The sequence below is a fragment of the Felis catus genome, chromosome B2 (genome assembly GCF_018350175.1).
Source record: "Felis catus isolate Fca126 chromosome B2, F.catus_Fca126_mat1.0, whole genome shotgun sequence".
NCBI classification, from domain to species: Eukaryota; Metazoa; Chordata; class Mammalia; order Carnivora; family Felidae; genus Felis; species Felis catus.
Window position 1 is genome coordinate 5,277,977 of NC_058372.1, and position 16,513 is coordinate 5,294,489.

The 16,513-nt window shown below is 46.9% G+C and overlaps 1 protein-coding gene across 1 annotated transcript in view; it reads left to right on the forward strand.

Annotated features, from left to right (window-relative positions):
- Positions 1-16,513, forward strand: part of GPLD1 (glycosylphosphatidylinositol specific phospholipase D1) — a 68,670-nt gene that overhangs the window by 36,095 nt on the left and 16,062 nt on the right. The window contains 4 exon segments of the mRNA XM_019830144.3: positions 8,960-9,025; positions 10,681-10,801; positions 13,201-13,340; positions 15,266-15,452. Coding sequence (XP_019685703.2) covers positions 8,960-9,025; positions 10,681-10,801; positions 13,201-13,340; positions 15,266-15,452 — 514 coding nt within the window.

Here is a 16,513-nt window from a genome sequence, read left to right on the forward strand (position 1 = left end):
GTGAGATCCGGCTCTACTTGTACTCGGCCCTCCTGCCCTGTCCCCCCCCCCCCCCCAACTATCGTGCTCAGGTTTTCCACTGATCAAATGCAAAGCTCTCATGAAGTGCTGGCCTCTCTCGTAACCGAGGAGGGAGAACAAGGAACTCCCTCCCTCACCTCAAAGCTCAGACGCGCTCCCATGTGGTTACATGTGCTGCTGTCTCCGGTTTTGGGGACGGAGAGGTGGATCCTGCAGAACTGTGGTCAGTGGGAGGGCCCCCTGTCCACCCCTGTGCCGCGTCCCCTCTTCAGGGAGGACCCGAGCTGTGCGCAGGCTCCGGCAGCCAGGGCCCAGTGAGCCTCCTCTCCGCCTGCCGCCATCTTAGGGTTAAAGGGTTTCAGAGGCCGCTGCACCAAACTCCCTCCTCCGAAGTGAAACGAGGAGTGGATGCATTTGTAAATCACAGCCTTCGGTTGGAGTCTGACATTCAGCCCGTGTGGAACAGCGTCTGGAGCGCCAGCTCCCGCCCTGCATGTCCAGGATGAGTGTTAACCGGGGCCTCCGACCAGGGTAGACCAGCCCACTTCCAGCCGCAGTAGACCTTCGGGCTCACAGAGCCTCCCTGCTGGATGAGGGAGCCAAGGCTCCTCTCGGATCTGGCTCGCAACCACCCCACTGAGTATGCAGCCCCCGTGCACTGCGCAGCTAAGTGGGGTGAGGGGTGGTCTGGAGAGGGAGCAGCGGAGGCAGCACCCCATGCAGACAAGGGCAGTGGGGAAGAGGGTTTTAGGGCCGGATCTGTACCAGATGGCGGCTGCTCCAGGTAAGGCGTATAGGACTGGGGTTATAAATCGGAGAGGCCCAAATGTGTGTAGCTCTGGGATATTATATGCTGGATGCTATTCTCTTGGCCTTAAAGACATTTGCTAGTATTCGGGGCTGGCTCAGTTGGTCAGGCGTCCGACTTCAGCTCAGGTCATGATCTCACCATTAGTGGGTTCAAGGCCCACGTCAGGCTCCGTGCTGACAGCCCAGAGCCTGGAGCCTGCTTGGGACTCTGTGTCTCCCTCTCTCCCTGTCCCTCCCCTGCTCACATTCTGTCTGTCTGTCTGTCTGTCTGTCTGTCTGTCTCTCTCTCTCTCAAAAATAAATAAACATGAAAAAAATAAAAACACTTTTAGTATTCAGAGAATGTTAACCATAATTATATATTGTGATTTGGAACAGAATTGCGTGATAAATTTGACATTAGACTGTAAATATTAAACCTGTTTTAAGTAGCTGGGGAACAGTGAGATAAACAATCCAATATAAATACTATTTTTAATAGTGAAATAAGCCTCCGGTGAAATCTCCAGGCTCTCCTTCTGTGGCCATGGGTTTTGGGTGCACATGATGGTAGAGGATGGGCTTTGGAATTTTCCAGACCTGCCACTCACTGCTGGGTTATCCCAAGCAAGTAACTAAACCTCCCTGAGCTTTGTTTTTTTATCTGTGAAATGGGGGCAGAAATAATTCTATCTTTGATCACGGGGCTGTTGGGAGGTCCACCTGAGGGCGCTCGTGTAAATGGTTCAGTGTGTAGGAAGCACTTCATAAATGTTGGCTCCTAGTGTTAGGACCACCATTGGAAGGAAGTTCAGTTTATGTTGGTCATGTGAGTGTGAATGACCTGCGTTTATTTGTTTTAAAGATTTTCTCTCTTTTTAATTTAAAAAAACAATTTTAAATTAATTTTTAAATTTACATCCAAGTTAGTTAGCATCTAGTGCAATAATAACTTCAGGAACGGAATCCAGTTATATGGGAATCCCCATATAACCCCCAGGGCTCCTCCCAACAAGTGTCCTCCTTGATGCCCCTTCCCCGTTAAGCCCTCCCCCCACCCGACTCATCATCCTTCCAGCAATCCTCAGTTTGTTCTCTGCATTTAAGAGCGTCTTATGTTTTGTCCCCCCTCATTGTTTTTATGTTATTTTTGCTTCCCTTCCCTTATGTTCATCTGTTTTCTATCTTAAATTCCACATATGAGTGAAGTCATATGATATTTGTCTTTCTCTAATTTCGCTTAACATAATACCCTCCAGTTCCATCCACATAGTTGCAAATGGCAAGATTCCATTCTTTTTGATTGCAAGTAATACTTCATTGTATATATATATACCACATCTTCTTTTAAATTTTTTTTAAATGTTTGTTTATTTTTGAGAAGGAGTCAGAGTGAGCAGGGGAGGGGCAGAGAGCGGGAGACACAGAATCCGAAGCAGGCTCCAGGCTCTGAGCTGTCAGCACAGAGCCTGATGTGGGGCTTGAACTCACGAACTACAAGATCATGACCTGAGCTGGAGTCAGACACTTAACTGAGCCACCCAGACACCCCAATATACCACATCTTCTTTATCCATTCATCTGTCAATGGACATTTGGACTCTTTCCATACTTTGGCTATTGTCAGTAGTGCTACTCTAAACATTGGGGTGCATGTGCCCCTCGAAACAGCTTACCTGTATCCATCCCTTGGATAAATACCTAGTAGTGCAATTGTTGGGTCATAGGGTAGTTCTGTTTTTAATTTTTTGAGGAACTTTCATTCTGTTTTCCAGAGTGGTTGCACCAGTTTGCATTCCTACCAACAATGCAAAAGAGATCCTCTTTGTCCACATCCTTGCCAACATCTGTTGTTGCCTGAGTTGTTAATGTTGGCCATTCTGACCGGTGTGAGGTGGTATCTCTTTGTGGTTTTGAGTTGTCTTTCCCTGATGATGAGTGATGTTGAGCATGTTTTCATGTGTCGGCCATCTGGATGTCGTCTTTGGAGAAGTGTCTATTCATGTCTTTTGCCCATTTCTTCACTGGATTATTTGATTTTTGGGTGTTGAGTTTGATAAGTTCCTTATAGATTTTGTATACTAACCCTTTTAACTGATATTTCATTTGCAGATCTCTTCTCCCATTCCATCAGTTGCCTTTTAGTTTTGCTGATTGTTTCCTTTGCTGTGCAGAAGCTTTTTATTTTGATGAGGTCCCAGTAGTTCATTTTTGCTTTTGTTTCCCTTGCCTTTGGAGACATGTTGAGTAAGAAGTTGCTGCGGCCAAAGTCAAAGAGGTTTTTGTCTGCTTTCTTCTCGAGGAGTTTGATGGCTTCCTGTCTTACGTTTAGGTCTTTCATCCATTTTGAGTTTATTTTTGTGTCTGGTGTAAGAAAGTGGTTCATTCTTCTGCATGCCGCTGTCCAGTTTTCCCAGCACTACTTGGTGAAGAGACTGTCTTTATTCCATTGGATATTCTGTTCTGCTTTGTCAAAGATTAGTTGGCCATAAGTTTGTGGGTCCATTTCTGGGTTCTCTATTCTGTTCCATTGATCTGAGTGTCTGTTTTTGTGCCAGTACCATACTGTCTTGATGATTACAGCTTTGTAATACAGCTTGAAGTCTGGGATTGTGATGCCTCCAGCTTTGCTTTTTGGGGTCTTTGGCTATTTGGGGTCTTTTGTGGTTTCATACAAATTTTAGGATTGTTTGTTCTAGCTCTGTGAAGAATGATGGTGTTACTTTGATAGGCATTGCATTGAATATGTAGATTGCTTTGGGTAGTATTGACATTTTAACAATATTTGTTCTTCCTATCCAGGAGCATGGAATCTTTTTCCATTTTTTTGTGTCTTCTTCAATTTCTTTCATAAGCTTTCTATAGTTTTCAGTGTACAGATTTTTCACCTGTTTGGTTAGATTTATTCCTAGGTATTTTATTGTGGTTTTTGGTGCTATTGTAAATGGGATCAATGCCTTGATTCCTCTTTCTGTTGCTTCATTATTGGTGTATAGGAATGCAACTGATTTCTGTGCATTGATTTTATATCCTTCAACTTTGCTGAATTCATGGATCAGTTCTAGCAGGTTTTTGGTGGAATCTTTTGGGTTTTCCATACAGAGTGTCATGTCATCTGCAAAGAGTGAAAGTTTGACCTCCTCCTGGCTGATTTGGATGCCTTTGATGTTTTTGTGTTGTCTGTTTGCTGAAGCTAAGACTGACAATACTATGTTGAATAACAGTGGTGAGAGTGGACATCCCTGTCTTGTTCCTGACCTTAGGGAGAAAGCTCTCAGTTTTTCCCCATTGAGGATGATGTTAGCATTGGGTGTTTCATATATGGCGTTTATGGTCTTGAGGTGATCCTTCTATCCCTACTTTCTTGAGGGTTTTTTCCAAGAAAGGATTCTGTATTTTGTCAAATGCTTTCTCTGCATCTATTGAGAGGATCATGTGGTTCTTGTCCTTTCTTTTATTGAGGTGATGTATCACATTGATTGTTTTGCAGATGTTGTACCAGCCCTGCATCCCAGGTATAAATCCCATTTGGTCATAGTGAACAAGTCTTCTAATGTGTTGTTGGATCTGGTTGGCTAGTATCTTATTGAGGATTTTTGCGTCCATGTTTATCAGGGAAATTGGTCTATAGTTCTCCTTTTCAGTGGGGTCTTTGGTTTTGGAATCAAGATAATGCTGGCTTCATAGAGTTTGGAAGGTTTCCTTCCATTTCTGTTTTTTGGAACAGCTTCAAGAGAATAGATGTTAACTCTTCTTTAAATGTTTGGTAGAATTCCCCTGGAAAGCCATCCGGCCCTGGACTCTTGTTATTTGGGAGATTTTTGATTACTAACCAATTTCTTTACTGGTTATGGGTCTGTTCAAATTTTCTATTTCTTGTTTCAGTTTTGGTGGTGTATATGTTTCTAGGAATTTGTCCATTTCTTCCAGATTGCCAACTATATTGGCATATAATTGCTCGTAATATTCTTACTATAGTTTGTATTTCTTATTTTTTTTAACGTTTATTTATTATTGAGAGACAGAGACAGAGCATGAGCAGGGAAGGGGCAGAGAGGGGGAGACACAGAATCCAAAGCAGGCTCCAGGCTCTGAGCTGTCAGCACAGAGCCTGATGTGGGGCTTGAACTTGTGAATTGTGAGATCATGACCTGAGCCCAAGTCGGACGCTTAACTGACTGAGCCACCCAGGTGCCCCTTGTTGTTCATATTTCTGCTGTGTTGGTTGTGATCTCTCCTATTTCATTCTTGATTTTATTTACTTGGGTCCTTTCCTTTTTCTTTGTGACCAAACTGGCTAGGGGTTTATCAATTTTGTTAATTTTTTCAAAGAACCGGCTCCTCGTTTCATTGATATATTCTGTTATTTTTGGTTTTGATAGCATTGATTCCTGCTCTAATCTTTATTATTTCCTGTATTCTTCTGGTTTGGGTTTTATTTGCTCTTCTTTTTCCAGCTTTTTAAGGTGTAAGGTTAGGTTATATATCTGTGACCTTTCTTCCTTCTTTAGGAAGGCCTGGATTGCTATATACTTTCCTCTTTGACCTCCTTTGCTGCATCCCAGCGGTTTTGGGTTGTGGTGCTATCATTTTCATTGGCTTCTATGTACTTTTTAATTTCCTCTTTAACTTCTTGGTTAGCCCATTCATTCTTTAGTAGGATGTTCTTTAGTCTCCAAATATTTGTTGTCTTTCCAATTTTTTTTCTTGTGGGTGATTTCAAGTTTCATAGTGTTGTGGTCTGAAAATATGCACGGTATGGTCTCGATCTTTTTGTACTTGTTGTGGGCTGATTTGTGTCCCAGTATGTGATCTGTTCTGGAGAATGTTCCATGTGCACTGGAGAAGAATGTGTATGCCACTGCTTTAGGATGAAATGTTCTGAATATATCTGTTAAGTCCATCTGATCCAGTGTGTCATTCAAAGCCATTGTTTCCTTGTTGATTTTCTGCTTAGATGATCTGTCCATTGTTGTCAGTGGGGTACTGAAGTCCCCTACTATTAGGGTATTATTATCAATGAATTTCTTTATGTTTGTAATTAATTGATTTATATAGTTGAGTGGTTTCATTTTTGGGGGCATATATATTTACAATCGTTAGATCTTGGTGGATGGACCCCTTAATTATGATATAATGCCCTTCTGCATCTCTTGATACAGTCTTTATTTTAAAGTCTAGATTGTCTGATATAAGTAAGTATGGCTACTCTGGCTTTCTTTTGTTGACCATTAGCATGATAGATTGTTCTCCATCCCCTTACTTTCAATCTGAACACGTCTTTAGGTCTAAAGTGGGTCTCTTGTAAACAGCATATAGATGGATCTTGTTTTCTTATCCGTTCTGATACCCTCTCTCTTTTGATTGGAGCGTTTAGTCCATTGACATTTAGAGTGAGTACTGAAAGATATGAATTTATGGCCATTGTGTTGACTGTAGAGTTGGAGTTTCTGGTGGCATTCTCTGTTCCTTTCTAGTCTTTGTTGCTTTCGGTCCTTTTAGTTTTGTTTCAACCTTTCTCCCCTCAGAGAGTCCCCCTTTAAAATTTCTTGCAGGGCTGGTTTAGTGGTCACTAACTCCTTTAATTTTTGTTTGTCTGAGAAACTTTTAATCTCTCCTTCTATTTTGAATGACAGCCTTGCTGGATAAAGAATTCTTGGCTGCATGTTTTTTTGATTCAGCACATTGAATATATCCTGCCACTCCTTTCTGGCCTGCCAAGTTTCTGTGGATAAGTCTGCTGCAAACCTGATCTGTCTTCTTTTGTAGGTTAAGGACTTTTTTTCCCCTTGCTCCTTTCATGATTCTCTCCTTGCCTGAGTATTTTGTGCATTTGACTATGATACGCTTTGTTGATACTTCGTTTTTGTTCAATCTAATGGGAGTTCTCTGTGCTTCCTGGATTTTGATGTCTGTGTCTTTCCCCAGGTTAGGAACCTTTTCTGCTATGATTTGCTCATATAAATCTTCTACCCCTTTTTCTCTCTCTTCATCTTTTGGGACCCCTATGATTCAGATGCTTAAAACATTTTTTTAATGTTTATTTTTGGGGGGAAGGAGGGGAAGAGAGAAAGGGAGACACAGAATCTGAAGCAGGCTCTAGGCTCTGAGCTGTGAACACAGAGCCTGAAGTGGGGCTCGAACTCACGGACTGTGAGATCATGACCTGAGCTGAAATCATGAGTTGGATGCTTAACCGACTGAGCCACCCAGGCTCAGTTTTATTTTTGAGAGCGTGTAAGCAGAGGAGGGGCAGAGAGAGAGGGACAGAGGATCTAAAGCAGGCTCCAAGCTGTCAACACAAAGCCCAATGTGGGGCTTGAACCCATGAATCGTGCGATCATGACCTGAGTCAAAGTTGGATGCTTAACTGAGTGGGCCACCCAGGCGCCCCTAAAGATTTTATTTTTAAATAATCTCTATACTCAACATGGGGCTCGAACTCACAACCCCGAGATCAAGAGTCTCATGCTCTTCCGACTGAGTCATCCAGGTGCTCCAACATTTATTTGCTTTATAAAATCCGTGTGTAATGATCCTCAAGTGGAGAATAGTTTTGGCGTTTGTTTTGGGTAGGTTGTCCAAATAGTTATGGACAGCCAGACCTTACTCTTTAAAATTTTTTTAAACGTTTATTTATTTTTGAGAGAGACAGAGAGACAGAGTACAAGTGGGAGAGGGGCAGAGAGAGAGGGAGACACAGAATCCGAAGCAGGCTCCAGGCTCTGAGCTGTCAGCACAGAGCCTGATGTGGGGCTCGAACCCATGAACCGTGAGATCATGACCTGAGCCAAAGTTGTACGCTTAACCGACTGAGCCACCCAGGTGCCCCTAAACCTTACTCTTTAATTAGGAGAACTAGTTGAGAAGGAACAGATTTGTCTCTTGATCTCCGTTCTGCTTTATCAAGGCGGAAAATTCCTTGAATTGATTGTCTCTTCACACACAAAGAAAGATTCATCAGAGTTTGTGGAACTTGGTGGAAATATGGAGAAAGGCTCCAAAGAAAAAGGAGGCAAATTCAGGAGCGGGAGAAACTGTGTGTCCACTGTCCTATTATGAGGATTTCTCAGCGTCCTGATAGTTATCTTCCAAAGCAGATTTGTCGCTTGAAACTCCTAGTGTGGCTTCTGGAAGAAACAGCGGAAGAATGGTAGTTGTGTTTGCGGCCGGAGCTCTGCATAATTCAAAAAGGATTTGTAACTGTAGCGTTCTTGCTGTAAGGCTGCCATCCCGATCCTGGTGGAGAACAGAGCATTTGAGGAAAAACCTTTTCCGAAGCTGAACGCTGGCCCTGAGAGAGATGATTTTTTTTTAATGTTTATTTATTTTTGAGAGAGACGGAGAAAGAGAGACAGAGCATGATTGGGGAAGGAACAGGGAGAGAGGCAGACCCAGAATCCAAAGCAGCTCCAGGCTCTGAGCTGTCAGCACAGAGCCTGACACGGGGCTTGAACTCATGCACTGTGAGATCATGACCTGAGCTGATGTCAGATGCTCAACCGACTGAGCCACCCAGGTGCCCCTAGAACAGACTCTTGTAATACTCCCTTGCTTAGTGCTTCCTTCCAGAGGGAGAGGGAAAGTTTATCTCCTATGTTCTCTTAGTGGCTGTGTCAGTTTACAAATCTTTGTTTTTAAAGGAATGAGATGAAGAAATTAAGACCTATTGGAGCATATGCGGGCATAATCGGGCGGAGAGGGGTGCCGTTGGGAATCCGTTTCTTTTTGTCTCCAACTCCCAGAGGGTTCATGGTAGCGTGGGGCAGTGGAACAGGCTCACTGGGAGGGAGGAGGGCGGCGTGAGTCTGGGGTGACCAGAGCAGGTGCACAGGAGGGAGGGGGGCGGGTTCAGAGCCCCACACTGGGCTTTGTGCCGACAGCTTGGAGCCTGCTTTAGGTCCTGTGTCCCTCTCCTCCTCCTCGCGGGGAGGGGTCTGGGGTGACCAGGGTGTGGGGCTGCCTGCAGTCGGCTCATACACCCTCAGCACGGAGGCCCCCGGTCCTTCAGCAGTGCCGTCTGGCTCCGTCACGAACGCCTCTAGACTAAGGCTTCTGGACGCGGCTTCAAGTGCACCACCGATTCTCGGTAAAATTCATGCCCGGACGGAAGGTAGTAGAAAAATGCCTGATTCATCTGTGTCCCCAGGGACTGCAGTCTGCCCGAGAACCCTCTGTTCATTGCCTGCGGCGGCCAACAAACCAGCGCCCAGGGGTAAGTGGATTCCAAACCTGTTCGTAGAGAAACAACATCCAAACCGATCAAGGAACACACCGAGGGGTGCTCGGTAGACACGAAGACGGGATCTGTAGACAGGTAGGTGCGTGGGTCCGCCACTCACAGCCGTGTGATTTTTCAAGCGAGTTGCTTAATTTTTTTTGAGGTGCAACTTCCTCCTCCTGGCAAGATAGAAAAAAACACATGTCCATATTCCCGGAATCGTGGCCTGGATTTCGTGCCAGCATGGATGTAAAGCAATTAGCATATCAGCGAGTCGCTCGCTAAGGAGTAAAAATGGTAGTTCATGGTGTTACTACTATCGCTGTTAGTACTCATCAACTTTACTTGCTCAGGGTGAAATCTGGGTAGTCCTCGAGGAGACCGGGTGAGCAGAAGATGGTCAGGTGGTTCCTGAGGAGGGGGGCCAGAGGGCCCGACTTGTATTCTGAGTCCCTGTGGGGCCCCGTCCCGACCACGTGCGCTTACTAAGCGTGTTCGTATTCTGCACGTCAGTAACGAGAGGGTGTTTCCTCCTCGCTGGCTCCGGGGGCTGGTTTAGGCTTTGAGGCCTCATCGTGAGCGGGACAGAGACGCTTCCTGCGCCCCAGGGTATGTGTCCGGCAGGGAGATGGGCGCTGAACAAAACTCGCAGATAGTCTCAAGTGTCAGGAGGGACGTACCATGGAGTGCCCTGACCCCGTCACAGGAGAACCCTCGGCGACGAAGTGGTGTTTCCGTGGATATTTCAGGGTGAGCGAGGGGTAGATACTCGGACGCCGCTGCAGTGAGAGAGAGAGAGAGAGAGTGTAGAGCCGCAGAACAGGAGAGTTAAGCCCTCATGGTTTAATTTATTTAAATGAGGTAAGCCTTTGGTTTTTTTTTAATGTAACTGAATTGAATGCCTCTGGCTCGAGCTTGTAATGTCTAGGGTGTCAGAGTCCCTACACCGGCTGGTGTTGTCCATGGGCCCCTGCGTTCACTCCCGTTTCCCGGCTGCTCTGTCCCGCTCCTCTGGGCGTCTGCTTTTCTGCCTCTTAAAATATATGACTTTGAAAACATACTTTTATTGCACGGTTCATTCCAGTGTGTCTTTGAAGATAAATCCGTGTGCCTGGATACCGGCGTCCCAAGCACCTACCATTTCTTTTTTTTTGAGTAGTCTTTTTTTAATGTTTATTTTTGAGAGACGGGGTATGAGCGGGGGAGGGGCAGAGAGAGCGAGGGAGACGCAGAATCCGAAGCTCCGACTCGCGAACCCACCAAATCATGACCTGAGCTGAAGTCGGACGCTCACCTGAGCCGCCCAGGCGCCCCACCTACCGACTGTCTCTTGACCATTTGCATGAAATGCTGAAATCCCGTCTTGTTGTTGTTGTTGTTATTTTTAGTAATCTGGAAGAAGTTTACACCTTTTATACCAGAAGAGTTTGAGGCTCCAGGAAGTAGTTTTCTAGAATCACCGGCTCTTAAACCTTGGAAATGTGTTCAGTAAAATTCTGTGGAATGTCCTGGGAAGGTTTTTCTCTTTCACCTTCCAGATAATAGGATTTCATGGTCTTTCACCCAAGATGGACCTGACTTCACGTCCATCGTTCGGGGGCCTGTTGTTTCCTCAGTCTGTCCCATTTTGTGGTTCTCCCTTCCAGCAGCTCCAAAGTACAGAAAAGTGATTTCCATAGGAATTTGACTGCGTCCCTCACTAAAGAGACTGGAAAAAATATAAACTATACTGAAAGAGGAGTGTTCTTCCGCGTGGATTCCTGGACCTCGGTAAGAGTTTTCTGTTGCTATGGGGGGGGGGAGGGTGTGAGCTGCCCACTGCGATCTTGACCTGCAGACGTACCGGCTGTTTACTTGTTCACTGAGCGCCCTGTGCGCCTCCAGGCCAGCAAATACCCTTGGCCTCCAAATCTGGTTTTCTCCAGAGACGTCCTGAGATGTGAGTCTGGACCTTTGTGGCCTTTGGCAAGTCCCGCGGAGCCTGAGGTGGCCCTGGCGGATGCTGCATATGAAATCCATCCATGCGATCGTCTTTTGAGTGTCAGACAGTTTGGGGCGTCTGGGTGGCTCAGTCAGTTAAGCGTCCAACTTCGGCTCTGGTCACGATCTCACAGTTCGTGGGTTGGAGCCCCACGTGGGGCTCTGTGTTGACAGCTCAGAGCCTGGAGCCTGCTTCAGATTCTATGTCTGTCTGTCTGTCTCTCTCTCTTTCTCTCTCTCTCTTTCTCTCTCTCTCTTTCTCTCTCTCTCTCTCTCTTTCTCTCTCTCTCTCTTTCTCTCTCTCTCTCTCTTTCTCTCTCTCTCTCTCTCTCTCTTTCTTTCTCTCTCTTTCTCTCTCTCTCTCTCTCTCTCTCTCTCTCTCTCTTTCTCTCACCTTCCTCTGCTGATGCTCTGTCTCTATCCCTCAAAAATTAATAATAAAAAAAAACGTTAAGTGTTAGACACTCAACTGGGTGTGTAAGATGAAAGGGAAATAGACTGACCTTGAGAAAAGGTGTCTAATTGGGGTGATAAGTACACAGATAATCATATGTACGTAGTATGCAACAAATAACACGTGGGTGGGCAATACTCTGCCTGTGAGACAAAACTTCCCTCTTTGACTTAGGCCTTGAACAGGAGGTTATATTTCATCAGTGAGCATGTATCTCTGTGGGTTGGGAAAGTTTGGGGGATATTTGGAAATACGAGTAGACTTTTTGGCCTGGAAAACAAGACAAGGGATACAAGGTACTCGGAGAGGTTTGGGAAGGCACTGGACTATGAAAGAGCTCTTAACGCCTAGAGAAGGGTTCACGCGACATCGTCTAAACGGCGCCTCTGGGAGTTGGGCAAGGGCCTGGGCGGGTCTGTTCTGTGGGGGTGCAAGCAGTGCCGACACGGGGGACGGGCTGCAGTCGCCCCGAGAAGGGCCCCTTACCTGGGTTAGCGCTCTGCTGTTGCTGCCTTAAAATTCCTACTCACTGTTGAACTAGGGGCTCTGTGCTTCCATTTTGCACTGGGCTCCACAAATTACACAGCCAGTCCTGACCCGGGATCCTCTGTCACGCACTTATCCTCTTGTCCTAGTTATTTGGATCCCCTTCATAAAAAGGGAAGTCCTGTAAGAGAAACACTTTCTGTTCCTGAGGCCTGTCGTGGTGCCTGGCACACAGCAGGTGCTGATTAAATGCTTCCTGGCTGAACGAGCGAGGCAGAGCTGGGCATTAGGCTGGGCGTCTGTGTGCAGCCCGCCAGGGGGACTGGATGGGAAAACCAGGAGGCATGGGCCTTTCCTGCAGGGCCCTCAGCGGGCTCTTCCCTGGAGCCCGAGCTGCGAGGGGCTGTCCCCCTGCTCTGGCCGATGCCTCCGCCCGGGGCAGGCCTCGGAATTCTGGTCTGGCCTCGTGACGCCCTCAGGTGGATTTAGAGTTGTATCCCCTGGGCTTGGACGGATCTGGTACGTGGCCGGATTATTCAGGGCCGCTTGGGTGCGCGAGCAAGTTACGAACAGCTGAGCATCCCACGTGGACGGCCCGGTCCCCGCTCCAGTGCTTTGCAGCTGAGCTCCGGCCTGACACGCCTCTACCTGCTGTGGTTTGGAGGGTGTTTGGGGCATCTCGGTGGTGGTCCAGTTCTTGGGGGTGAAAATATGCACAGACACGCACACACGGACACAGAAATGCACACACACGACGCATGCATACACAGAGATCTGCACACACACACCCATAGACACACACGTAGACATGCCCCTGCACATGCATAGACACACAGATACACAATCAGTTCCATATTGAATGAACTTTTAAGCTATTTTAATCCATTAGCTTTCTTTCGTCCTGTTCTTCAGGTTAACACAGAGCACAGACCATCCTGACTTTGGTTCAGGCTAAGCCCCAGCAAACTTCCTTACCTGCTGGCGTGAGACCTGGGGCTGTAACTGCTCCCCCCCCTTCCCCCCACATACTGGGATAGTGATTGGCCTGCCCTGACTGCCCATCCCAAGTGGTCTTAGCTATTGATTGGAATCAGCGCTTTATTTATTTATTTATTTATTTATTTATTTATTTATTTAGCACTTGTCAAAACTGGCTTCCCTTAGACAATCTAATACTTTTGACAAGAAATAATAGTTTTGCTGATGATGCCATGTGTCTTTACCTGCCTGTACTAATTTTGTTTTCCAGGATTCCCTTACTTTTGCGTACCAGGCTCTGGAGAGGAACATACGGACAATGTTCACGGGCGGCTCTCAGCAGTCGCTGAAGCATGTCTCCAGCCCCTTGGCTTCTTACTTCCTGTCTTCTCCCTATGCAAGACTCGGTTGGTAGGTAGAAGTTTCTCCTATTCCTGAATGCTAACATCAGCATGACTTTCAGTCATTGAACAGATTTCGGATGGCACCTGTTAGCACCTCATATTCCGTTCCGGTCACCATCAACAAAAATATTAATTTAATTTCATCTTTATAATAACCACTTGGGGCACCTGGGTGGCTCAGTCAGCTAAGCGTCTGACTTTGGCTCAGGTCATGATCTCACGGTTTGTGGGTTCAAGCCCCACATCAGGCTCTATGTTGACAGCCTGGACCCTGGAGCCTGCTTTGGATCTGTCTGTCTCTCTCTCTCTCTCTCTCTCTCTTTCTCTCTCTCTGCCCCTCCCCTGCTCGGACTCTCTCTCAAAATAATATACATTAAAAAAATTTTCAAAACCCAATAACCATGATCTCCTTAAAATTGGTGAAAATGTGTTTAAATACAAGGAGCTTTCACCTGACTGAATAATTACAACAATAAAGTATTACAGAATATTTGCAAAGCTTCAATGTTCTTGAAGACCTAATGTCACAGATGTTTGGGACTCTAATGACATTAGAAGCATATGAACAGATGGCTAATCCAGTGATCGGAATATCCTAACTTCATATGACAAAAGCCTAGTAAACCACGGTAATTATAAATACAGTGTTGGGGATGCCTCTGATTTTAATAATCAACCGAAACCGAGCCCCAGTATATAGAAGTGATTGTTTTCTGGAGGTCTGGGGACACTTCTTTTTTAAGCCATGATCCTTAAATCCATATGACATTGTTTCCCTTGGAAACATTTACGGACATCTCTTCTTTTTTGGGCCACTAACGCGTGCAGCCCCAGCACAGGAATGGGGGGTGAATGTTGTTTTTACTGGCCGTTCAGTCGTGCATAATGGCTCCTCGTGGCCGCCTTCCCAAAGGAGCCAAAGGAGGCCTCCTGCTAGGCTTGCCGTCACATGGGGGGGGGGTGTGAGGACAGGGGGGTGTGGGGGTGGGGGAGCAGCAGTGAAGACAGAGGTCTCTCCCCTGCACCCAGCCTCAGAGCGCAGGGAACAGCAGTGTCTCCCTGGTGCCTGTCAGCCCCTTGGAAACCACTTGTCTCCCTCTGTTCTGCCTTTTATTCCTTTTGTGGCCATAAGAACGAGAATAAACAGATGATCTCTGGTCTTTCTAGCTGCCCCAGCAAAGACCTTTGAACCTTTGGGTTTGTCTACTTCTGTACCTGCTCCGTCATAGATTCTCATTTAGAATCACCCACTAGGGCGCCTGGGGGGGCTCCGTCGCCTAAGTGTCCGGCTCTTGATTTCGGCTCAGGTCATGATCTCACGGGTTCATGCCGTGTTTTCTCTCTCTCTCTCTCTCTCTCTCTGCCCCTCCCCTTGCTTGTGCTATCTCGCTCTCTTTCAAAAATAAATGAATAAACTTAAAAAAAGAAAGCAAGCAAGATCTACTAACTATATTGAACAGTTAGTATTTTTCACAGCACACGGCACCCCGTGCAGCTAAGGTAGAGATAGCATGTATACTTAACACATTTGTCCCAGACTCAGTTCGTGTCTGTTTGTTACCTGACCTGTCAGAGCCTGTGCCACTGGCTGGGTGCAGTTGTCCTCTCTTGCCAGGCGAGCTCAGGACCGTGCACAGCTATTCTGGGTTTTGCATAGAGGACCTGAGGCTCTGTGAAGACGCTTTTCACCTGCTCGGGTCATAGGGCCCAGAAATGCCCAGAGGTTTTGGTGGCCTCAGTGTCGTCGTCGTTGTTGTGTTTCTTGGAGAGCAAGACCGAATCACAACGTAAACTCAGACATGAATGCTCTCCGCAGTCAGGCAGGGTGAAGAAGTCAACAAGAGGAAGTTCTAGGGAGGAAGGACACAGGAGACCGTCTTACCCATAGTTCTCAGCAGATTCTGCGGGGGGGTCCTCTCTTCTTCCCCGCAGGGCAATGACCTCAGCTGACCTCAACCAGGACGGGCACGGCGACCTGGTGGTGGGCGCGCCGGGATACAGCCGCCCCGGCCACGTCCAGGTCGGCCGCGTGTACCTCCTCTACGGCAACGACCTGGGCCTGCCCCCCATCGACCTGGATCTTGACAAGGAGGCCCACGTGATCCTGGAGGGCTTCGAGGTGAGGCGCCCATCTCCCGTTTTTCCTTTTGGTGTCCATAAGCCACTGCCTGTCTTTCTCAGCTGAGTCTCCAGAGTGAACAGCCAGTCACAAGAATGACGATAGCAATACACAGCCGGTGGCAGATGCTTATTTTAAATGCTTGTTTTTAGTTTTGAGAGCGACAGACAGCACGTGAGCAGGGAAGAGGCAGAGAGAGGGACAGAGTGCTAATGGAGGAGGGGCAGAGAGAGAGGGGGACGCAGAATCTGAAGCAGGCTCCAGGTTCCGAGCTGTCAGCACAGAGCCCGACGTGGGGCTCGAACCCGTGAGACGTGAGATCACGACCTGAGCTGAAGTCGGATGCTCAATGGACTGAGCCGCCCAGGCGCTCCACGCTTTTCCGTTTTTCAAAGCCCGTCCACTTCATTGATGTCATTCTATCATCAACTGGATGTGTTTAGTCGAATACCTTCTGAAAACACACCTATTTAGAAGGGCTCTGAGTAGCCAGTCAGGACGTGAGTTCTCGATATTACATCCCCACTTTTTGTAAACCTCCCCCTTTTTATACACAAATTTTTATTTTGTTAGAATTTCAGATTCACAGACGAGCTGTAGGGACAGTACAGAGTTCTGTACCCACTTTCTCCTAAATTAACGTCTTATGTGAACCAGCCCCTGGTGCATGACTGTTCCCTAAACTCCAGACTTTGTTTGGATTTCATTCCTTGTTTTTTTTAATGTTTATTTTTGAGAGATGGAGAGAGAATGCAAGCAGGGGAGGGGCAGAGAGAGGGGGAGACACAGAATCCGAAGCGGGTTCCAGGCTCCGAGCTGTCAGCACAGAGCCCGACACGGGGCTCGAACCCATGAGACGTGAGATCAAGACCTGAGCTGAAGTCGGATGCTCAATGGACTGAGCCACCCAGGTGCCCCTCATTCCTTGGTTTTAAGTGGTTCATCAGCAGAAAAATCCCACACGGACTATATGGATGTCCGGCACGGAGTCTGCATTGACCCCTCTTGGGAGCACCAGGAGCCTGGAAGGTTCCCCCGGGACCTGACCGGCATTCATTCTC